Source organism: Capra hircus, chromosome 14 (genome assembly GCF_001704415.2).
Source record: "Capra hircus breed San Clemente chromosome 14, ASM170441v1, whole genome shotgun sequence".
In the NCBI taxonomy this organism is placed as follows: Eukaryota; Metazoa; Chordata; class Mammalia; order Artiodactyla; family Bovidae; genus Capra; species Capra hircus.
In genome coordinates, this window is record NC_030821.1 from 58,983,140 (window position 1) to 59,008,782 (window position 25,643).

General features: G+C 41.8%; 1 protein-coding gene across 4 annotated transcripts; it reads right to left on the reverse strand.

Annotated features, from left to right (window-relative positions):
• TGS1 (trimethylguanosine synthase 1) lies at nucleotides 319-25,639 on the reverse strand. 4 transcript variants are annotated; one of them, XM_005688986.3, is made up of 13 exons: nucleotides 25,366-25,639; nucleotides 22,771-22,843; nucleotides 20,869-21,041; nucleotides 19,488-20,304; nucleotides 18,765-18,882; nucleotides 17,748-17,834; nucleotides 16,381-16,555; nucleotides 14,387-14,693; nucleotides 13,898-14,050; nucleotides 12,201-12,344; nucleotides 10,120-10,336; nucleotides 8,493-8,571; nucleotides 319-727 (listed from the first exon to the last, which is right to left on the reverse strand). In XM_005688986.3, the coding sequence occupies exons 3-13, from the start codon at nucleotides 20,926-20,928 to the stop codon at nucleotides 605-607; spliced, it is 2,280 nt and encodes a 759-aa protein (XP_005689043.2). In that variant the 5' UTR covers nucleotides 20,929-21,041; nucleotides 22,771-22,843; nucleotides 25,366-25,639; the 3' UTR covers nucleotides 319-604. The 4 variants fall into 4 exon arrangements, with proteins under 4 accessions (XP_005689043.2, XP_005689041.2, XP_013824647.2 ...); XM_005688984.2 differs by having other exon boundaries at nucleotides 22,779-22,843; nucleotides 25,366-25,626; XM_013969193.2 differs by having other exon boundaries at nucleotides 25,269-25,619.

Here is a 25,643-nt window from a genome sequence, read left to right on the forward strand (position 1 = left end):
ACCGTACTGCAAGGCAAACAGGCAAACTTTGTGAAGTTTGAAGAGAACTAAAGTTATCATTGCTCTATTCTCCAACCCAGTTGTTTTTTATTTAAGTTATTTTTTTCTAATATTTACTGGAAATTCTCTACTTTATTTCAACCCCCTGGCTCCATCCCAGCCAAAGCCATGTTTTGTTTAATGTTTAATATGCCTGTATTATTGGAAGATAAAGGTCCCACATCCCCAGTGGCCAGAGAGTCCCATGTCCATGAATTCTCACCTACTTATAAAAATGACTGAACACACTTTTTAGATGAATAATTGAGACACATTTTCTTCCTCTTCCTGTTGACTGCCATTTTAATAGAAAAAGAATATAAACTTTTACTCTATAAAATATATTTCATTTTTTCCCATAGAAACTTAAAAAACACTAACTATAAAATAAATGGATGCTTAAAAGCAAATTTCACATAGTACTGCACCAGTGAGGGAAAATGTGTATTTGGGCACAAATACCCACTAGACTCTGGGCACAAAACATCAGTGAGCACAGAGAGTAACTCCGGTGAATGATAATCTGAATGCTACATGATCTTCTGGTCTCTCTGTCCCACCTCACTTATGATTCAGAGGTTGATCTTCGGATCAGGTCCCCAAAATAAGCAGTGATTGTCTTCAATCTATTATTAAGAAAGTTTTGTTCTATTTCCACTTGCCCTCCAGGCCCAGCCAAGGATGCCACCTGAAAATGGAACAGAAGAAAGTCATACACACATAAGCATGATTTCAAAATAAACCTTCCATTCAGATGCCTTATCAAGACAATATCATTCAGGCTTTTAAGACTTTCAAATAATGAGGCATCTCAAATGTTCACTGTCACTTTCCAGGTGGGTATTAGTGAACTGTTTGGTGGCAGAAATACTTGTTGTTTCAGACACTTTTGACATTACGGGTAGGACCACAGTGCTATGTTATTGTATAAGACTTCAGTTCAGTTCAGTCGCTCAGTCGTGTCCGACTCTGCAACCCCATGAGTTGCAGCACGCCAGGCCTCCCTGTCCATCACCAACTCCCGGAGTTCACTCAGACTCACGGCCATCGAGCCCGTGATGCCATTCAGCCATCTCATCCTCGGTCGTCCTCTTCTTCTCCTGCCCTCAATTCCTCCCAGCATCAGAGTCTTTTCCAATAAGTCAACTCTTCGCATGAGGTGGCCAAAGTACTGGAGCTTCAGCTTTAGCATCATTCCTTCCAAAGAAATCCCAGGGTTGATCTCCTTCACAATGGACTGGTTGGATCTCCTTGCAGTCCAAGGGACTCTCAAGAGTCTTCTCCAACACCACAGTTCAAAAGCATCAATTCTTCAGCACTCAGCCTTCTTCACAGTCCAACTCTCACATCCATACATGACCACAGGAAAAACCATAGCCTTGACTAGACGGACCTTAGTCGGCAAAGTAATGTCTCTGCTTTCAAATATACTATCTAGGATGGTCATAACTTTTCTTCCAAGGAGTAAGCATCTTTTAATTTCATGGCTGCAGTCACCATCTGCAGTGATTTTGGAGCCCAAAAAAACAAAGTCTGACACTGTTTCCCCATCTGTTTCCCATGAAGTGGTGGGACCGGATGCCATGATCTTCGTTTTCTGAATGTTGAGCTTAATCTCTCCAAAGCCAGAAGTTACAGAACTTAGAGGAACAGAAAACCAACATATCCTTCCCGAATATCAGGTTTATTTATTAAGATAGAACACATCAGAGAGCGAGACAGACCTGTCCATCTCTCACGGGAGCTCCAGTTTCTATGACCTGACTCTTGCTTCCTGGGTGGGTTCTGTGCTGTTCTCCCAGCTTGAATCACCTCCTCCACCTGCTGCTCTTGCGTGTGTGTATTTTTAAGTCTCCCCCCACCCCACTTTATTGTGATTAAATATACTGCTCTTTTTGAGGTCTACTCGTATACGGTGACTGGCCCTGTTATTGAGAAGCTAAAAGCACCACCATCCCTCCACCTCTGAAGAGTTAAGCTCAAAAGGATGCTTCATAAGAGCAATGCTTTACTACCCTAAGTCCTTACAAAGACAAAGTTTCATTTTAGTCCAGCATCTTTTGTCTAACCTCTCAGGTCTATTACTAGCAAATACACTCCCTTCTAACCATCACCAGAGACCAGTTTGTTGAGGTGGCGGGGGGGTGAAGGGAAAGGGGGATGCAGTGGAAGCCTGGGAGTCTGAGACCTGGAGACAGGGAGTGGGGGAGAGAGGGCTCCCGGAGTACCAGGGACTGGTTTGGAGGTGAGACATCTAATCTCAGTAGTATTACACGTGCTCCACCAGCTTCTGGCAGGAAGTAAGATTTACTGTGTATCATCAAAGAGCATGTATTCTACAGTACTTCAACTTCTCCTTAGAAAAACGTCACAGACACAAAAATAGGGAAGAAGTAAAGGTCATTCCACGGTACACGCTGAAAGAAAAAAAAGAGGTTGTTCCACTAGGAAAGTAACAATGTCAATATCAACTTCTCCCACAGAGATGCAAAGAGATGGCTGTGTTTTTATCAACAGGGATAGATCACAGCAGAAGCCAAACAGTATCTGTTAAAATGAGAAGATACGTGTATACATCCCACTATTAACTAAAAAGGCATAAAATAATTAAAGTAAAGGGTCACGAAGAGTTGGACAACTGAGCGACTTCACTTTCACGCATTGGAGAAGGAAATGGCAACCAACTCCAGTGTTCTTGCCTGGAGAATCCCAGGGACGTGGGAGCCTGGTGGGCTGACGTTTATGGGGTCACACAGAGTCCGACACGACTGACGTGACTTAGCAGCAGCAGCAGCAGCAGAAGTGAAAAATAGTGAAGTCATCTCAGAGCAGCAATTATTAGGAAGAAAGAAGTGTTTCGTTTTCTATTCTGATATCTTTGTGCCTAGGCAGTGTATTAAAAAGCAGAGATATCACTTTGCTGACAAAAGTGTGCATTGTCAAACACATGGTTTTTTCAGTAGTCATGTATGGAGTCATGTGCGAGCTGGACAATAAAAAAGACTGAGCACCAAAGAACTGATGCCTTTGAACTGTGGTGTTGGAGAAGACTCTACAGAGTCCTTGGACTGCAAGGAGATCCTAAAGGAAATCAACCCTGAATATTCATTGGAAGGGTTGATGCTAAAGCTGAAGCTTCAATACTTTGGCCACCTGTTGCAAAGAGCCAATTCATTAGAAAAGACCCTGATGTTGGGAAAGACTGAAGGCAGGAGGAGAAGGGGACAACAGAGGATGAAATGGTTGGATGGCATTGCAGACGCAATGGACTTGAGTTCGAGCAAATTGTGGGAGATGGTGAAGGACAGGGAAGCCTGGCATGCTGCAGTCCATGGGGTCACAAACAGCTGGACATGACTGAGTGACTAAACAACAGCAATCTTTGTGCCAGTCTGATTTTTCACAAGGAAGGGTAAATGAAGAATTTTGTCTTTAACCAATGAAAGGCATACTGACTAGTATATTTAAAATATAATTGCTTCACAGTAATTTATCCATGAATTAAGATATAACTTAAGCACAGTATTTCTCCCATTCCTTTAAATAATGATTTACAAAAAGAAAGTTGACACTGGCAAAGCAGAAGTCTTCTCTGGGTGTGGGGTGGGGACTGACAGGAAGAGGAAGGAAAGGAGGAGAGACGAGGTGGGTGAAGAGAAGTGGCGCTGAGCTGAAACAGCAGCAGAAAATCTGCTGGAACAGGGAGAGCAGAGCACCCAGAGGCAAGCGGCAACATCTCAGTTCTACCCGTAACTTGCTCATCAATGCAGAAAGCCATTAAGATGAGGTTTGGCTTCCTAAATCTAAAAAGGAGGAATATTACCAATCTCCCTGAAAAGAGCACCCTGTAATTCATACACAGAATTACATTAAAATGAATCTGAGAAGGTAGGGTTTCCTGCACTTGGGGGTTTTGGGTAGGAAAAGGAATGAAGATGTCTTACATGGGAGTTTTTGAGGTCTATGACAGATTATTTTATTCAACAACTACTGAGTAAATGGCTTAAGGGTTTTTCTTCTAGGCAGTGGAGTGCACCAAAACCAAAACAAAACCAAAGGATGCATTTGTGAATCTCTCATTCTAGCCAGGAGACTCAGACGATGGACAACTAAGCTAGTATTGAAAACACCCATCCAGTGTTTAGAAAGAAACTTAAAATTAGTATGTTACTTTAAGTGTTCTATTTAAAAATGATTTCTAACCTTAGCCTTTTTGTGCTTTTAAAAGATATTTTCACAAGTACATACATTTTCAAGGTTAGAATTCTGGAGTTGAAATTGTAACTATGTAACTAAAAATTATGTAGTTCAAGGCAATAAATAATATTTGGTTTCAAGCAAACTTATTGCCATCAATTTACAGCTGTCTTTATTTTTCACTAGTAGGTTTAACTGACAAAATGTCATCTGGTTCCTTCCCCTTTTTTAAGTTTAATAAATTGAGAGGGGTGGGGGAAGGAGAGGGAGAAGAGGAAGAGGAAGGAGGGAGGGGAAGGGAAGGAAAGACGTAAATAGATAAAAATCAGCAGTTCCCAATTACAGGGTATATTTTTGGTACTGGACCATAACATACTACGTTTACCAAAAGAAACGCCAGTCTGTTTGGACGGGAAGCACAACTAAGAACTGGACTCATGAACTCGACTTCATGTCAAGCATGCCACTCTGCTCTTTCTAAACCTTGCCATACCATCTCTTCTCATTTAAAAAATCCTACATGTGGTCTACCTGTGGCTGATTCATGTGGATGGATGGCAGAAACCAATACAACAATGTCAAGAAAGCATCTTCCAATTAAAAATAAATTCAAAACAAAAGTTATTAAAATATATCAAACAGATTAAAATTGGGAGAAAAAATCCTATATGTGGATAGATTTTCATTTTAAAAAGAAAAGCTGATTTCCCACAGTAATTTGATCCAGATTCAATACCGGTATAATGCATTTGAAATTTCAAGTTTTTTTTTTTTTAACTTTTATTATCCTATAGTATCATTACTCCCTCTAGAGGTAGAATATGTGAATGAGCTAGCTACCAACTGCAATTCTGGCAGACGTGTGAAGTAAACCAAAATGCAAGGAAAAAAGTTCACTTTCTGCTTGGGCAAGCGTTCATTTAGCTAGAAAAAATTTACTCACTCAAACTTTCGTGATAGTGAATTTCCTATTGTCATTCAAGTACCCAAATATCCCATCTAATGTTTAACAGAAGGATCATTTAGCCTCCTGGGAGACTAGTTATGATGTACAATTATTTTTTCTTAAATTTTTTTTTTCCTTTTCTTGATGTGTAACATACATACGAGAAAAACAGAATTATGGAATAGGCTTGGCCTTATCTTGGAATCTAGAACTGAGTCACATGAGTAGCAGATGTTAGGTTTAATATTTAATTTGATATAAAAATACATAAAGCCAGAACAGAGTGCTTTTTCTTTCTCCTGTCATAGCACACACTTCCTGAGAGACCTGATGTTTAGACACAAAGGCTCACCAGTAGATGACAAGCACCAAGATCTAAGATTATCCACTTAAAACTCAGAGGAAGAGCTCAGACTTGTTCATTCTGTTTCCTCGTCTTTTAACCCAGAGAATCTCACTTCTGGAGGCACATGACAATCACTTGGAGTGTTATAAAAATTCATGTGTGGGCCTCACCCCAGAAAATAAATTGGAGAGGATCTTCCCCAGTAGACTTGAGTATGAGTAGTTTAAAAAAGCTATTCAGTGACAACTATACAAAGAAGAAAACAGGAGAAAATCTTTAAGACACTGAATTTAGCCATCGTTTCTGGAGATGACATCAAAAGTACAGGCAACAAACAAAAAAATTAGCTAAGTTGAACTTCATCAAAATGAAAACATTTTGTGCATTAGAAGGCACTATTGAGAGAGTAAAGAGGGACTTCCCTGGTGAGCCAGTCCCTAGGACCCTGCACCCTCACCGCAGGGAGCTCAGGTTCAGGCCCTGGCTGGGGAACGAAGATCCCCCAGGCTGTGCAGTGTGGCCAGAGCAACAAGAGTAACAAAAAACACTTCAGAGGCAACCCATGGGATAAGAGAAAAAACTGGGAAAGCATATATCCAATAAAGGGTTAATACCCAGTAACCCAGAAGACACGCACATGAAAAGATGCTCAGCATCACTTAGGAAAGCACAAGTTAAAAGCACAGTGAGGTACCGCTCCATACCCACTAGGATAGCTATTACCAAACAAAATAACAAATGTTACTGAGACTGGGGGCAAGTCAGAACTCTTGTGAACTACTGTTGGGAATGTAAAATCATTCTGTTGCTGTGGAGAACGGCCCAAAATCTAAAAACAGAATCACCATGTGATCCAGCTGTTCCATTTGTGGATACATAACCAAGAAAGCAGAAAGCAAGGACTTGACCAGACGTGTGTACACCCGTGTTCATAGCAGCATTATCCACAGCAGTCAAAAGATGGAAACAACCCTGAATGTCCGCAGATGGGTGACAGGATGAACAAAACGTGTGTGCATACAACAGAATGTCATTCAGCCTTAAAAATAAAGGAAGATTCTGACACATGCTACAACATGGTGAACCCTAAGGACATTATACTAAGTGAAAATAGCCAGACACAGAAGGACAAATATCGTATGACTCCACTTACTGAGGTACATACGAGCAGTCAGATTTACAGACACAGAGGGTAGAAGGCGGGCGTTGGGGGCAGTGGTGGATGGATGTGGAGATAGTCTGTGATGGGTACAGAGCTGCAGTGTCAGGAAACAGAAAAGTCCTGAGGCACATGGTGATGACGGCTGTACCACAACATGAATGCATTTAATGCTCCTGGATCGTATGCTTAAGAGAGATTTGGGTGAATTTTGTCATGAATGTTCTACCACAATTAAAAAAAAAAAGCTATTCAGGTGATTTAATTTGCAGCCAGACTTGAAACCCAGCATTCCAAAGATTAAGCAGATGAAGCAAAGATGGGAAAGCGTAACAAACAAACGCAAGAACATGTTCAGTACGTAAGTGTTACTGGTTAGTAGAGAAGAGAAAAATCTGCAGTCAGGAATGTGTGTTTATAAACTAGATTCTGTCATTTTACAATTTTGGGGGGTGGTGGTGTTTGCACCTCATGGCTCGTGGGATCTTAGTTCCGTGATCAGGGATGGAACCCGTGCCCTCTGCAGTGTCGGCAGTCTTAGCCACTGGACCACTAGGGAAGTCCCCGTTTTACAAATATTAAAGATATCCACTCTGCCCTCTAGGGAAATCATGCATCTTTATCTATTGTTCTTCCAAATCTTAGTAATGTTTACATTCTTTCCACAATTACTTTAAGACAGGATCTTCTGAGTAACAGACACAAGAATTTCTGAACATTTTTGGGCTGAAGGGACTGTGAAAAATGGTTTGCCTCTTATTTCATTTATTCTTCAAAAAAACACATTAGATGGGATAGAAAGAATTTATATACATGAGGAATGAAGAACAGACAGAAGTAATCTCCCAGAAGAAAAAAGGAGACAAAACACCAGAAAATACTGTTGTAGGACATTAACTTTCATGTAATAGATGTCCTGATAAAGGGAAAAAGATGGTGAGAACATACCTGAATACATAATGGAGATAATTTCAGAGTAAAATATGATGAACAAAGCTCAATGAGAGTCAGCTCTGAGAGTGCCAAACAGGAGAGAAAGGAAAAACCAACAGCCAGCAATGCTGGAGTGAAACTTAAAGATGAAAGACCAAAGATTCTCAACAGCATACTTGCCACAAAGCAGATATGTGATGAAAGTGAAAGTTTCTTGTCTAACTCTTTGCAACCCCATGGACTATATAGTCCATGGAATCCTCCAGGCCAGAATATTGGAGTGATAAGTGCTTACAAAACACATCAACGAAGGCATGAAACCAAGACATCCTCAGATCTCTGTGAAGCAGTTATTATTCTAGGGAAAAAACCAACATGTTTACAATAAATGTTTGTGATATGAACAGAACAAGGACATGGGAATGTTAGTCAAGTGCCCTACACCTCAAGACCATAGAAAAAACTGTTGGTCACATTAAGGTTTCATCTGTCTGTGTATTTCCATCGAGGCTGTCATTTTCAGGAACACCTAACACCTATTCTCAAGGCAGGCTTCAGTAAAGACATCTCGGCTATGTCAGGTGGGCAGGATTGGAACACAACACATTCATCCTTTCAGGACATGGAATGAAAAGCCCTGAGTGTTCTGTTTATGGGCATATGCGCCAGGAGCCAAGGAGATGAACAGGATGAAATGGGCGTGGGTGGACTTAACTGCTGAGCACTTCTAATTTTCTAATAATAGAAAAAGAAAAAAGCCAGGCACTTCTCATAAATATGTTCTCAAGTAAATAATACCCTGTATCTTTTCCTGTCCAGTCTCTGTAACAGTCACACCAGAGGTTCATAGAAGATCTTCAGTAATGGCTTACCTGGTCGATATCAGCATTTCTTGGAAGAAAAAAAACGATATTATTAGTGATCTTCTGGGAAAGTCTGAAAATTTCAAAGGTAGACAGTAGTTAAGGAAAAGTAACAAAAACAGCAGTTGATTTCTAATCAGAGATATGTTCGTCAACTGTTACATCATAACCCAAATGTATTCTGATATGGAACATGCTCTATGTGTGTTAGTTGCTCACGCATGTCCAACTCTGAGACGCCATGGACTGTAGCCCTCCAGGTTCCTCTATCCATGGAATTTTCCAGGCAAGAAAACTGGAGTGGGTTGCTATTCCCTTCTCCAGGGGTTCTCCCAGACCCAGGGATTGAACTGGGGTCTTCTGCATTACGGGCAGATTCTTTACCACTGAGCCACCTGAGAAGCCCAACAGTACCTCTAATGGGACCTAAAAGAGAGCAAAGGTCTGTCTTGTCAAAGCTATGGTTTTCCCAATAGTCATGTATAGATGTGAGAGTTGGACTGTAAAGAAAGTTGAGAGCCGAAGAATTGATGCTTTTGAACAGTGGTGTTGGAGAAGACTTGAGAGTCCCTTGGACTGCAGAGAGATCCAACCAGTCCATCCTAAAGGAAATCAGTCCTGAATAGTCATCGGAAGGACTGACGATGAAGCTGAAACTCCAATACTTTGGTAACCTGATGTGAAGAGCTGACTCATTGGATAAGACCCTGATGCTGGGAAAGATTAAAGGCAGGAGGAAAAGGGGACAACAGAGGATGAGATGGTTGGATGGCATCACCAACTCAATGGAGACGAGTTTGAGTAAACTCTGGGACTTGGTGATGGATAGGGACGCCTGGCGCGCTGCAGTCCATGGGGTCACAAAGGGTCAGACACGACTGAGTGACTGAACTGTCTCCAACAGGTCAGGGATTAGAAGTTTAATCTATGTATTGGATTATTCTAGGGTAGGAAACCAAGAGCTAGAAACACACACTCTTTCTTTCTGCTATTTCCTAGTTTTTGTGAAAACAGGATGAATGGGAAAGCACAATAACCACATCTTTCTAGTAAAGAATAAAGACAAGTAACTCTGTCCACCCTATTTTTTCTAAATTTTAATTAGCGATTTAAAACAATTCCTGTTAAGAGCCATAAATGACTCCTCTGGGGAACTGAGATAAAAGGAAAAATAACACATGCTAGTCTTCCTGAAATAAGGGGTTTGCTCCAGTAACCTGGAGGAATAACAGGCAGAACTTGGAGACGCAGACAACTTAGGTCAGTATGAGTCGAAGTCAGGGGACAGTCACCCAGAGTCCAGGTACAGGTCCTGAGGAAATCCCTGATTTCCAGACAGTAATTCCAAACAATTAATGCCCTTTAGTTCTTGTTTTCTAATGGGACAACTGGAGAGTAACCAATGGAAATATAACCTCATATTTGCTGTAATTTTTGGAGATCAATCACCAGTTAATTTTTATGGAAAACAAACTGGAATCTTTCAAGTGCTATTAGCTAACATCTCTCCGGTTCACTAATTTCACACACACACACACTCCGGTTCACTAATTTCACACACACACATACACACACACACACACGTTTCCTCTCCACAACCACCATTTGAGTGAACTCTAGGATTTTCAAAGGATATCCGTCAGGAGACATCATGGTGCTGATGTCGAAGATCTCGGCAGTGGTGTAGTCCGGTCCTCCCCAAGGTGGGCTGAGAAACACGATGTCAGCCTTTAGACTAGACGCCAATTGCAGGAAATCTCCACAGATGAACTCGATCTTGTCCACTACGCCGTAAATTTCTGCATTATTGCGAGCAAGATCGATCTTAACAGGATCAATATCAATGGCAATCACTAAAAATAGGAACAAGAAAGAGGAGTTCAATGATACTGATTGTCAGTTATATGGACGAGTCCATCTTCTGAGCAGTCTTTATTTTCTGTGCGTTTAAGTCCCTTTTAAAAAGAGTTTTTAAAGGGAGATTTGGCCACATTAATGAGAGAATTTAATTTAAAAATTTCACCTAACCTAGGAAGATTCACTTGTGCTATATCAAGAAAATGAGACCAAGGATGTGGCCTGCAGAGCTGTCTCACTTAGGCCGCTGGGCCAACGCAAGCAGTGAGGTGGTTACCCATTATCCCAAGCCTGGTCTGTGGTCAGAGCTGGACGGTAGACACAGGAAGGTGATGGCTGCACAGACAGTTTAGAAATGCTAAGACTTTAGATAAGACCAATTTCCTCAAGATGAGGCAATGTCCAAAAGTAGACAGATTTGACAATGTCTACAGTAAGGCAAATAAAACACTTTTTGACAAACCTATGTAGCCAACTTATGAAGAAGAGATGCAAAAATACCTGCTGATGATGTTTAATGAGACATTTTAGGTAGAGGGAACAGATGTCATGTTTTTACTGCAGGGGCTCTCACTTAATTTACTTCAATTTCATAATTAGCAACACAAATGTAAGTTAATTCCAACTCACTCATGTCTTAGAGTAAATTACTCATGTGCACCTGTGTGTGCAACAGGATGTTAGTGGCAATATTTTATGTCTGCAAGGGCGGAGTGCAATCCTGATGCATACACCATGGTTGACAAGGCAACAGCTGTATTACAGAAAATGTTGGTTTCAAGGTTTGTTAATGCTTTAGGGAAATAATGCACTAAGTAAATCACTGGAGCAATGAATACAGGCACCAACCCTATGTTGCAAAATCATGCATCCACAACACTATTCTTCTGATAACATTCATATTTATAAAAGGGACAAGGTCCTTTTTAGCTGCTTAATCTGCTGAATTGATAGCATGGAGACAGATGCAGAAATACACTGTCAACAGCAAAAATTCAACAGAAAAAAGTAACTTTCAACACCAACTGTATTTGGCTAATGGCCCTGTTTTCATCTGTGCTCTCCTGGAAGACATTTTTGTTTTCAGGCCTAACAGAGTGTGAACAACTTAATCTGGCAGGTGAATGAAGTGCTGACAGGTGCTGGAGGATACTGCGGGGAACTGCAATGTCCAGGCATGGCGGCCACTGGCCACCTTGTCCAGTCTCGTAAAGCCTCCCCCCAACCCATCCCGGGAAACAGCACACGTATTATCTACTTGACACAGTTCCTGGCAGATATATAGTAACAGGTCTTCTTTTCTGGGATTCTGAAGTCAACCAACCATGAAGACAGTCTAATAGTTAAAAGGTTCTTAGTGTCTTAGGATGTCAAAGCTGAAAGATATCACAGGGTTCTCTCAATTTAATGTCTCCTTTCCATTAAGATTAAAGAAAGTCCAAAATCATACAGTGGGTGAGGGCAAAGCTGTACCCCACTGCACCATCTACGCTTCTCTTCTTCCAGAGAACAGTCTCTCCCATTTTAACAGTTTTACTTTTATATCATGTTATAATCTTGCTGCTGCTGAGCTGGGTCTGTGTGATCTTAGGCAAATTATTGCATGTTTTATTTCTCAGTTTATTTGTTAAACGCAGAAAGTACAAAAGATACGTATCACAAGACTGTTGACTAAATACAGTGATACATATTAAACACAACAGTACACAAAGTGTAGTCTTAATATATGCTATTATTGTTAAATATCTGGCATTAAATTATCAATGATTATATCTCAGTAAAGATAGGGCTGAAGGAAAATGAAGCATCTGATGAATAAACTGAAATTAATTAATGAGTAAACCACTGATGACCAATTACCTCTCTTCCCTGTTAGAGCAAACTGAATGGTATTCCCTCCAACTCCACAGAAGGCGTCCACAACGGTGCCACTCTCCAAGGACTGGCTGACTCTGCCCGCTATATGCTCGGCGATCTTCTCAGGAGTAACTGAAAACCAGCCCTCTGCAAAGGGAGAAGCTTCTGTTAGGACATTCAGTGTCAAGAAGTCAAGCCAGACACAGACACAGCAAACACTGATGTATACTACTGAATAAATACCTAAAAACAACTCAGTTCCTCTTTTCAAAAAATCATATATTATCCAGTTTGAAAGAAAGGTCTACAAATTTTGTTATAAATGGAGCAGTACTATCCCCAGTCGCAATTTCCACATAAATAACCACCTCTATTCTTGCCTGATTCTTTTACAAAATGCCTCCAATAACTGAAAGCAATACTGATTTTTCTGTCTGAAGTAGTAATAACTGACTGCCTATCGTGGAAAATAGAAAGGTAGCTGTTCTAGCTGATCAACTCCCCAAACTTCACTGAGGCTCCCAATTAATTCATTCCTAGAGGGGAATGAACCAGATTTGTACCAGACACTTGGCAAAATCTGCAGAAAGCAAAGATGTGACAGCACGACTGCAGGGCTGGCTTCATCTTCAGTAATGAAGTCCTGTGTCCACTCCACAGGAAAAGGACATGGCCCTCCTCCTTCTTGTCCAACAGGAGGAATTTACATTTTTCAGAATGATATTTCTATGAACAAAATGATGCACCAATTTTCCTATTCCCTCCCCCTCCTTTTTTAAACCAAAACTTTAAATGGCTCCTCAATGCTAGAAGAATAAACACATAAATTCCTATTATAGAATTATCAGCTTTTATCCAGTCTTATTTCCCCAACAAACTCTATGTATGCTCCCTGATATACAACATTTTACAAATAATTTTAAGAGGTTCAAGGAACCCCAGAAACTCCACCACAGATTAGTATCTCCTGATTTTGACAGTTAATAAAGACCAATATTTAAGTAGCCCCAACATGAAAATAAGCATGTTTGTGCAATCGAGTGTAAGCTAGCTGTTTAAGGTCATGGTAGGAAAGCTGGAGAAAGAATTCAGACTTTCCAGTGTTAACTGATTAACTTACAGCTTTCTGCACATCAGATGTTCTGTTTAATCATCTATCAATTGTGCTAAAAATACAGAATAAACCTGAGTGTGAGTTTAAAAAACATGTATATATCCAAATTGAGAGACACTGTGGAAGATGACTGGCAGCTGTTCTCTAGAAAATGTCAAAGTCATGAAAGGCAAAAAGGCTGAGAACTGTCTCAGATTAAAGGAAACTAAAGAGACATGAAAATAAATGTAATATACAATCCTACACTGGAAGGAAAAAAACGCTGCAAAGGACATGATTAGGATAACTGATGAAAGGAGAGCACTACTTTGTTGATTTTAACATGGTAACAATGTTAAATTTCTAATCTTATCATCGTTACATAAATTGATCATTGTTCTTAGAAAATACACACCAAAGTATTCAGGGGTAGGAGTACCTGGATCAGAAAACACACATACACAGAATGACAAGGCAAATGTGGCAAAACTGTAGAAAGAGCTCAATCTGAGTAGATGGGATATGAAGGTTTCTTACAATTCTTGTAACTCTTCTATAAATCTGAAATTATTTCAAAATGAAGTTAAAAATTACACATCCACATTACCTCTGTCTAATTTAATCCCATCATCAAAACGGGAGAAGAGCCTGTACCTCTGAGCCCAGTACTTCACAAGCTCAGGCACGGCAGCAATCTCAGGCGGCAGACTCAGCCCCTTTTTGTTCTTCTTTTTCTTTTTCTTCTTCTTCTGACTTTTAGCTAGAACAAAAGAACAGAACCAATACAGATGCTGACTACAGAAAGAGGAAATCATAGGTGAAATTATCTAAAGTGTGGTTACATCAAATAACTAGAGTTTGGGGCTGCGCTCCAGAACACGCAGCCTACAGAGCAGCGTGGTGGAAGATGCCAGTCTAGTGGCGTTGATGGAGGTGCTCACACAGCTCCGTATGTGAGTGAGCTTTTTATTTTACTGTGCTTGTTCAGCCGAGGGGGCTCTGAGTCTGGAGGTGTAGATGATCGTAAATGATAACGGGGGAAAGGCACACTGAGAACAATGACCTTCCGCCTGTGACAGTGGGAGCACATGCTCACCTTCAGCCTCTTCCTGGCGAGGGTCCGAAGCAGCCTGGGGCACGCAGCCCCCTGTATCTGTCCCGGCAGCTTCTGGGCTGGTCCCGTTATGCTTCTCTGCCCCCACTTCCCCAGCTGGACACACAGCAGGATGCTGTCCAGGTTCTGCCCCACTCCTTTCCACTGGGTCATCCCCCTTCTCAACAGACACTTCTGGTTCCTCTGAGCCACTGCTCGTGCAAGTGTCTTGCACGTTGTTATGAGAAACCGACTCTGGCGATGCTTCTTCATCCATTGGTTCCTTAACCCACTTTAGAAATTTTTCTACCTGAAATGTTAAGATGTTATAAGCATGAATTAATTCTCTGTTTGTTACAAAGAACATGTCTACCTGCTTTACCTTTTTTCTTTTTTGTTTTTCTGCTTTACCATTTGTGACTTGACAAGTTGCGTCACAGTATTAGCTCAGATATGTACACTACATCATACAAGTTAATAATAAGTAATTCCAACCTAAATGTTACCTGGACATACCATGACCTCACTTAAACACAAGACGATGACGTTCCTGCATGCAATCAACACTAAGAGGATAAAGGTCTCTGTTCCAGTAACTTTCCATTAGGTCTTTTAACAATATAACCGTACTATACATTACCATTACAAACGCACTCGTCTATTGTTGAGCCATAACTTTTAGTTTTTCCAACTATACAGAATTTTCTGCAATGGCCCAGGCTATTTGATCTATGTTAAATGGTACTCAGCATCAGAGATGAACTCTACAAAGATTCAGTGTCAATCCACCTAAAGAAAATGTGAGCTGCCTTCTAATGAAGCAGCAGAGTCAGTAAAGTGATTCCTGAGAAACAGGGTTCTTCTTTGAAATGCGAACAAGGCTCAAGGTCAGATGACGCACAATTCCACGTAATTTTCTAACATGAATATCCTTCATAACAGACCTTTCTGATCTTCCTAAGAGTCAGGAGATGAGAATAAGAGTGACAGACAGGCAATGGGCGAAGACCACGACCTAGAACCTTCTTTTGGGGGCACCAATCGGATACTAAGGGCACAACAGCCACACTGATTTTACTTCCTCAGCCACACACAGCAGTTATGTTTCAGCTCTTCGGCTATGGACGAATGTACGGGACCACCACATCCAACACAGTGTAGGAAGACCTGTTAGACTGATCAAACTGGTACTAGGAAATTTGTTCCAGACATAGCCAGGGCCACTCACATAGTAAAATAACACCACAAACCAAGCAATCTGAAATACAGTAAAAATAAAATCAGCAATAAATCTGTAGCATGTTTTGGAAGGATGGTGAAGTTAAGGAGAGATAATGTACCCTAAGGGTAAAACACAGTCATCACAGGGCGTGAGGCTGTTTCATCGCTCTACAGAGCTGCCCCAGAGGTGGCAGACACAAAACTGCTCACTAGATGGTGATCTTTTTCTAAAAAGAATCACTCAAGAAACGAAGCAAAAGCAACTCTAATTACTTTTGTTTCCTCGGTACTCAGAAGGCTGGTACAGCAAAATCCGAGAGAGGGGATGTGCATGCTCCAGTTAACAATGTGAGTCACTAAATTAGCCTTGGGGCTCATGACAGCAGGGTGAACTTGTCAGTGCAAAGTTAAGATTGATCACCTCTAGATGACCTCAAAATTAAGGCTTACAATAGCTGCTGTCAGAAATCAGGCCTCCAGGATGGTGCTTAGCCTGAAACAGATGAGATGTCACTGCACATGTCAGACACCATCACCTATTTACTGCTCCACGTTACTACTTTGCAGATTTCAAACATCCCCATCAGACCACCCCCAAACTACCTAGTCTGCAAATTTCATTCACACAATAAGAGCCTTGAAGAAGCAAATGGAACAGAATTTTTGGTGCCCTGACCACCAGAAGAAGCAGGGTTCTCACTCACAAACAACAATTAAGTAGCCAGGGTCATAAACTCAGACTAGGTTTGTAAATATAGAGCAAATGTTACACACACCTTACTCAAAGTTCTGCTTTTCTTAAAAGCAGCTTTCTCTGACTCTTCAGTGAAGAAGATGTGCTTGTTTTTCATGCTGATTTGTCGTCTCATGTCCAAGGACTTTGACTTCTGCTTCATGTTCCTCTGCAGATACCTCACCCGCCGGCGACTGAAGTTTGAAATTCCTCCGTATCTGTGACCAAAGCAAAAGGAGTGGACTCAGACATAAGGGTCTTCAGATCTCTTCACACAAAAAGAAGAAACTAACAATTTTCACTATTTCCTATTAGCAGTTAATACTTTCGTTTCGTTTTTTTAAATTATGGAAATTACAAAATAAAGTTAAACATGCAGAGGACTTTTTAAGGTCTAGCTTGTAGTTTAATTCTCAAGGAAATGTGAAACACCAACAGTGGGAATATCAACACATCTTACCTAAAACAGAAAGGAGAAATTATACTGTAAAATGTAACAAAGAAACAGCAGGAAACTATAATCCCAATGTTCGTTGGGGAACATACAATTTTTCTCACAGTAAGGTGATGCCAAAGCTCTTCTAACCTTGTTCTGGATATGTTCAAATTATCTTGAAAGTGGCCACTAGATTCTTAAACCAATCTGAACTTACCTAAGAAGTAAACCCCCATTACTAAAGTAACTAGAGAACATCTGCTGATCTAACCATATGGTTTTCCAGTCCTAGAAGACAAATGTCCGTTGTGAAGCCTTCGTTGACTCTCTGAAGCCTCACTAACTGCCTCTCCTACAGACTATTAGGGACCTACAGTGTAACATACAATTCAGCACTTAAACTCTGAAGAGTTTGGCTTTAAATGTCAAGTGTATCTTTCACCCATATTATAAACTTAATAAAAAGTGTATCTTACCCTTCTCTTTCACTGAGATTGTGTGCTCCAAATAGAAGAGCAGTTAAGTTAAATTCCAGGTAACAGAATAAATCTCTGGGAATATATACCAGCAAGAGCTACCTAAGTGATTTCTCAATAAAATTACATGTGGCTAGAAATAAATTCTGCCAGGAATTTTAAAATGTGGCAGTTATCAGGAAAACCCTTTATATTATTAACTTCTATAAACTCTAGCCTTAAATGATTATATGGCTTGGAGTACAAAGAGACGATTACAATTCTGTAGACTAAAAACACTGGATTGCTATGAAGTGCAACTGAGTTAATAATGTGAATATATCAAATGCACAGTGTTAGCTCTACAATTCTTACTAATAAGAAAGGTTAGTGCTTTGACTGTAACACCTCAAATGCCATGAAATATGTAACCACCATTCCCTATCTGAATATCAAGAGAACTTGAGGACTGCTGAGTGGTTAAGATTTCTAGAAGAAACAGCGCTGATGGAACATTACTTTTGCCCTGAGCCGTGCTTGAATCCTAGAAGGGAACCATCGTTGTCAAAGTCTGAGTCCGGGTTTTCATCGAGGTCCAGCTCATGACTAAACAAACAAAGCAAACAATGATAAGCTGTTAACTATAGAGCCCATTAGTTCAGGCAAATATTAAAAGTTAACCCATGTAAACCTTCCCATCGCAGCAGTCAACCACAGTTCACAAACACAGAAAGACAGGAAGAAGTGCAGTTCAATCAGGATTTACCAAATGAGATCAATTACCTAGTAGTGTTTGGGACACAGTAACAAGCACTCAAATCTTAAGTCAAGTAATTATCTCTATTCCTGAACATGGTACATATATAGATTTCTCCATTTTGTTTTGGAAAAACACCCGTTAACCTGTAGCCTTAACTAATCTCCTAGGTGATATCTCTAGGGGTTTTCCTTAAAAGCAAACAAGGAAATATTTGAAAGGTATCAACCCAACCAAAAAGTTACAGAAGAAAAAATAATGTTACGAAGGTTCTGATGAAAGTGACATTAAGTAACTCAGTGGCCCACTCTTTTTGACCACATGGACTATTGCCCAGCAGGCTCCTCTGTCCATGGGATTTCCCAGCAAGTGGGTTGCCACTGCCTTCTCCAGGGATCTTCTTGACCCAGGAATGGAACCCATGTCTCCTGCGTTGCAGCTGGCTTCTTTAGCACTGAGCCACCATCGCCACCTTTTGTGGAAATCTTCTAGTGACCTCTACTACATGGGTGACAGTAACAAATGAAAACGATGAGAAATAACTCTTGCAAATTAAGTTAAGCTCACTGTGTGTATGTAGAACCTACGAGGTCCCAAGAATATAAGTATACACCAGTATACACACAGTCTCTGCCTCTAAGGACCAGTAGAAACTGAGGAGTTAGCAAGAACATGTGCTGTTTAGAAAGAGCAGGTAGAGATGTGCTCTCCTGCAGTAAGCTCCCGAGTTCCTAAAGCGTGCTGGTGTGTGCTGGAGAGAAAGGTGGTGAGTGACTTGCCTCCTCTTCAGTTTGCTTCGCTTCTCTTCAGGCGGATCGTCTCCACTCTCATCCCCATCAGTGCCACTGTGGTGGCATCCGTCTCTGACTGTGTTTGCTTCTGAGGACTCCTGTGAATCTAAAGAGGTGGAGATATCACAGTGGGTTTCTGTCCCTGGTTTGATAACTCTTCTGTCATTTCCAAATGCAATCAACATCTTCCAGGGCCTTTCCTGCAAAGAACTGCATGCCAGACCCCATTTATTTATTCTGCGTATCCACATACAGAATCGTCAGCTAGGTCTATGAAAGTCTAAAAGTTCCCATGATCTAACTACTTGAAATGTCAACTCTAAGAAATTCCATGGTGGTCCAGAGGTTAAGATTTGGCGCTTTCATGCCTTCACTGCTCTGGCCTGGGTTTGATCCCTGGTTGGGGAACTAAGATCCCTCAAGCCAGGGGGTACGCAAAGTGAAAAAAAGAAAAAGTGAACTGTGAAACTACTTTTCCTCATGGCTGTCCAAATCTATACACATTAATCCACAAAGTTACCTCTGTGACATCTGTTAGCTATCACACTTTGATGAAATCCTAATCTAAGAAACTCTAAAGATGGCATAGTTACATTTAATTAAAAACAACTTCTCTTTCTTAAGAAGCAAATACATCTAATGGTCTCTAATAGAGCTTTTAACAACAGAAATGACAAAAAGACAAGCACCAAAAATCTAGGCCAGTCTTACCCTGAGCTGGCTGGTCTGTGCTTCTGCTCCCAGACGAGCTGCTTTCCGTGGTTCCTCCATGACTCCGTTCACTGTGGCCAGAAGCAGGGCATTCTCTTCTGCTGGGAACTTCACTCAAACACTGACGTCCATCACAACTTAGGGAGGTATCTAGTTGTCTCTGTTCTACTTTCTCTGAATTCAGACTTATGTTACTAATTCCATTGAGAATTTCACTATGATCTTTATCACCTGAACTAGAGCTTTCGCTGCCAACGGATAAAGATGGGGGAAACAGTTCATCTGCTTTCATATGATTTTCGTCTTTTTTGTTGTCAACTTCTATTTTAGACCCACCAAGGTCTGTATCTCGGCTTTGTGAGGCATCAAAAGTCCAGCCTTGAGCTTCCCAGTACTGAAACTGTTCCAGATAGTACCAATACATCTGACTGTAGTGCTGCTCCCACTCCTCCTTTGTGTCTGGAACATTCCATGGTTCTGGACACAGGGTCTGATCTGCATGTTTCTCTTGCCAGCTTTGCCACAGCAGTCCTCCACCGTATTCATTCCAGTACTTTTCCCACATCTCTGTAATTTCCAGCTTTGGACCTACTGTGTTTTCAACGGGAAAACTTTCAGCCTCAATGTCTTTTTGGCTTTGAACTTTGTACTTTCTAGTGTTCTCATTCTCAGATGAAGAAGGATCATCCGAAGCCGAAATGTCATCTTCCTCACATTGTCTCCAGGATTCTCTCTTAATCTCATCTAAGTACTTCTTTTGATATTTTTTCTTTTTCTTTTTCATTATTTTAACTTTTTTCCTAGTATTCATAGATTCCTACAAAGAGAAATAACTTGAATATAAACTGTACTTCAGAAGCTATAACAATAGGTAGAATCTAAATCTATCTTGACCTTAAACAAAATACCCTTAACCTCCCAACCTGGGTTTTCGTGACACAAACAAGTGAATGGTACTATCTACGTTTCTAAAAAGAGGAATCATCACACACGAGACATATCAAAACCAGAACCATAATTTCTAGTTATCTTATAAATACGTACATACACTTAAAAACAGGTGTATGCATATGTGCTAAGACACTTCAGTCATGTCCAACTCTGCGACCGTATGTACTGTAGCCCACCAAGCTCCTCTGTCCATGGGATTCTCCAGGCAAGAATACTGGAGTGGGTTGCCATGCCCTTCTCCAGGGGATCTTCCCAACCCAGCGATCAAATCAGTGTCTCTCACGTCTCCTGCGTTGGCAGGCTGATTCCTTACCACTAGCGCCACCTGGGAAGTGTCCTAATTCAAGAAAGCATTAGATTTAGGATAAAAAGATTCCATGTGATATTTTATGAAGAAAATTAAGAAACAAACAATTAAACTAATACTTACCTCAAAATTCTTATGTGCGGACATCCTACCGAATTGAAGGGGTAATCCCATACTCCTCATGAGTTCAGCCTCGGAATCCAGTTCACTCTCATCTGGGTCTAGGCATCTGTTGTCATGGGGCTCTGCAGGGCCCTGGGAGTGGCCTCCTTCCTCCTCTTCCGCGGCTTGTTCTCCTACACACAGTGGTTGTTATGTTAGCTTAGTTTCAGAAAAGATTTAAATGCAGGTTTTATCATCCTCATTTTAATGAAAAAGAACTTGAGATCCAGAATTACTACATGACTTGCTCAAAGTAAAGGTGTGCAAATGTGACAATTTTTAAGGGGAAGAAAAATAAAAGGAAGGAAAAAAGGAACTGATGGGAATGTGGACTAGTGAGAAAACAGCCTCCTAGAGCCAAGAGACAGCTTTTAGTCTGGCTCCACCTGCCGTTGTCCACCCAGCTGCCCACTCAGCTCACTGCACAGAGTGCCTCCTCTTGCTCTACGCTATGCTGGGACTGAGGATGTATGAGGGAACACAGCAGGGAGGCCCTGGGGAAAACAGCCCCATTTCCACATTCCCATCTGCAGCACCTCTGCATTAGAGCAGTGGGTTTAACATGATGACTTGGGGAGTTATTTTAGGAGTTGGTAATAAGAGAAGTGAGAGGCAGGTCTTTAGGCCCTTTATGGGTACTTCAATCACAACTGGCATTTAGAGCCTGGGACTCTGTGGGAAAGTTCACTTAATGAAAGGTTTCACTATTAAAAAGGTCTGAGATCCACTGAACTGGAAGATGCTTTCAAGCTCCCTGATTAGAGAAAACCTGTTTTATTACAACAGAACGAGTTTTACTTTATCCTATTATGGTTATCCAAAAGTAGATCATAGCACTAATTGGACAAAAGCCACTCAACTGCTCTATTTAAAAAATGTGAGACAAAACACTCTATATGAGCATACTCAATTAGGGCTGAGCTGCACTGCAGCTAAATAATCTTAGGCAACAGAATGGGAACCTTAACACTGCACAGATGAAGCCTGAAAAAAGAGATCCTATGGGCAGAAATTCTACTAAAAGCCAAAGGGGGAAAGATACCAATTTAGGTAATAAAGGACACTCCACTCGCCAGCCCACGTAATGAACTCATGGAGGCTCAGGAGAGCAAACAGGGAAGATGGATCAGCTACATATGCCGTATGCTCCCGTCGGGCTATGCATATTCCCTCATGTTTAGTGGGACCCTAGGCTCTAGAGGAATCTTACTTGTATAGCGTCAAACTGAAACACAACAAACATTCTACTGCGTGGGTAAGTGACGATGCAATGATGGCTCCGTCACGTGAGAGCTGGGGACTTTCTCAGGTCACATGACACGCCACTTGTGTTGGTTTTACCTACACCTTGGACTGCAGTCTTCCCTCTGTGTCTGGAGAAACATAAAGATCCACATGGAAGGGACAAATTGGGTCCTGACAGGGAAGTCTGACAGAGACCCAGGTGGTTTTCGCATGAGGCTCAAAGTGTAGACGAGATTCTATTTGTTATGTGGGAGAGTTAATACAGATGGTAGCTCCCTTACTTCAGGCTAGACTGGACGTTCACTTGGAGTTGACCCTGAACCATTTACCTATAAAACTCCTAAAGGACTGAAACAAGGAGGCCGTGAGAGTGAGGTGGCTCCAGTGCCTGGGTAGCCTAACCCAGCAAACCAAAACCCAAGCCAGAGCCAGGGCACTGGGATCTGAAAACATGAAACTTAAGCACACCATGCATGAGCAGCCAAGTAAGCTTTCCCAAATAAGGTAAGTGCTTAAACTACGACCAGTCAAATAACCTCCCTGCTTCACTTCCGCATCTTCTCTATACAGCATTATGGCTAATTTTAGTAAAAAAAAAGGGGCTATTTGGCTTCATACCGTATTACCTGCACTGCTGTCATCGTCTTTAACATAGTAGCCTTTTAGTCCCAAATTGTACAATTTCCGATCTCTGTGAAGCAAATTAAAGAGTCAATACTGACAAAATTAAACTAGAGAAAAAACAAGGTTAAGGCAGCACAGATTAATAAAAAGGTTAAAAAACAGAAAAGCCCTCTGCTAACACATTATTCTTATCTGTAATACAGAGGTGATAATACATAGCTATAGGGTTTTAACAAGGATTGACTGTACGTGCAAAACACTTGGTATAATCCTATACAAGGCACACTATAATGATTACTAATTATTAAAGTGGCAGCTCTGGATATTGGGGGAAGAATCTGATCCTCCTTGTGATATACAAACAGGGAAATATTCTATAAATTTGCAGTAAGAAGTCAGCATAAATGTCAGAAGATTTATCTTACCGATTTACAAACCCATGTGCAGACACTATTCCATCTACAAATAGGACTAGTAGACAAGACAGTCATGGTCTGAGCTGTTTTGGAGACTAACTTAAAATGAAGTTCTTACTAAACTGAAACATAAATCAAGATTAAACAATTTGGTCTCAGTGAGTTTTCAAAACAGTGAATAGATAAAACTTTTCTTTACCTATCTCCTTTTAAATGTTTTCTTTACTAAGAGAAGAATTTCATAACCAAAATAAACCTAGCAGAGCACTTAAAATAAAGGGGGGGGATTTTATTTATTATCTTTCTACCAGCAAATTAAGCTGTAATACATTCCATTGTATCTGCCATGACAAGGCCATCTGCAAGAAGAGCTAATACAACATTTCTGTACACTTGATGTATTTCATATTCCCCGCTTATTTATTTTTTGTATTTCATGAAATATAATGTAGATGGTGACTTAGAAGGACAGTGAATGGGGAGGGGATGAAATGCAATTGGCAATATGCCCTCTGACCCCCAATAACTTGGGGCCCCAGTGGGTGGGAGGGCAGCCACAAAAGGGCATCAGTGGTGTGCCTGCCAACACCCATGCACATTTCTATGGAAATTCTTTTTCCCACTTAGGGCAACTTTCAAACATCTCTAAGAGCACACATCACCAGGGAAGGTGCATTTCTGATGCTGAGTATTAGAAGAATTTCCTGTTACACCTGCTAAGAGATCTCTATAGAGCAATCTTTGAGTTTGCTAAGTGTAACTCAGTTCACAAAACAGAGTGATTTGGAATGTGTTATCTGGACCTGGTGGGCTTCCCTGGTGACCCAGCTGGTAAAGAATCTGCCTGCCATGCAGGAGAGGCAGCATTGATCCCTGGGTCGGGAAGATCCCCTGGAGAAGGGAATGGCAACCCACTCCAGTATTCTTGCCTGGAGAATCCCATGGACAGAGGAGCCTGGCGGGCTGTAGTCCATAGGATCACAATGCGACACGACTCAGCGAGTAAGCACATACACACGTGCAGCTGGACCTGGAACATGATAAAGACCAAGTGACCTGGAGCCACTGAACTGAATTGTAAGGCTGGAGACCAGACCTGCAGTGGAGGGACACCAGGAAGACATTGCCCTCCATGAGGCCTGGCCAAGCAGCTCATCATCATACCTTGAATGCAACTACCATCAATACCGTTTCTAAGTCGGCTTTTTCTCACAGCACCAGATACGTGGGTAGTCAAAATACACGCTGAGTAAATGACTCTTGGAAATCTCTGAAGTGGAAGTAGCCATTTCTCTACTGTAAAGGGACCATGCATTCCTGAAAGCAGTCAAAAGGAAAGGGAATCCTTTCTGAAATGGCTGAAAGGTGAGCACTGAGATGTTTTGACTCGCCCACTGCCCACACAGCTCATCTGCCGCAGAGCTGGGATGTGAAACCAGATATTCTGTCTCTAAGGACCGTGCTCTTAAATTCTGCTTTGAGAACGTGTTGTGGGGAAAAATGCCCACGGGCAATGACTTTGTTATGCTTTGTATGAAATCTTAGAGGTCACCACTAGACAACATCACATGACTGTAATACCAGAAAGTATATTTCACTTTCTTCAGTTTCCAGTGAAAGTGTTAGTCGCTCAGTCGTGTCCGACTCTTTGCGACCTCATAGACTGTAGCCCGCCAGACTCCTCCGCCCACGGAATTCTGGAGTGGGTTGCCATTTCCTTCTCCAGGGGATGTTCCAGACCCAGGGATCGAACCCGGGTTACCTGCATTGTAGGCGGATCCTTTACCATATGAGCCACCAGGGAAGCCCAACATTTTAAAAAAAGATGTTAACCAAAAGTCAGTCATCTTCAAACCTTCACCGTGTGATGTCACATCCCAGATCAATTTCATTCGCATTTCACTTCCCTTGCTTGTAACCGTCCTCTCAGGTGGCGAGTGTAAAATAACACCCACCGGCCACCACGTTTTCCCCTAACAGCGCACAAAGCAGATTTCCTCCTTCGCTTCAGGGCCGCAGGCGACCACCCCCTGAAGCCCGAGGACGTTTTCCCCTTTTTCGTAAGCATTACGGTACCCGAGGGTCGGACGCGCTGGCCGCGGTTCTAGGGCTCCATCATCACTGGTTTGCAGCCCCCACAGGTCGGGGACCGAGCGGCCCGTGTCCAACTTACTCCACAAACGCCCGCGAGCAGAGGCAGAGGATGCGCGAGCCCTCCCGCAGGTCTTCGAGGAAGAGACACATCTCCGCCACAGGCCTCCACTTCTCGCAGTACATCACAGCGCCTCAGAGGAGGCGGCCACGCTGCAAACGGCGCAGGCCAGCCACCCCGCTGCGGTTCGGCTGCCGGGGGCCGAGGGGCCCGGCGGCAGAGTACGAACCGGCCCGGGACGGCTCAAGCGGGTGGCAAGCGAGTAGCTGCCGCCGGAAGTGGTTCTGGAGGGCGGTACA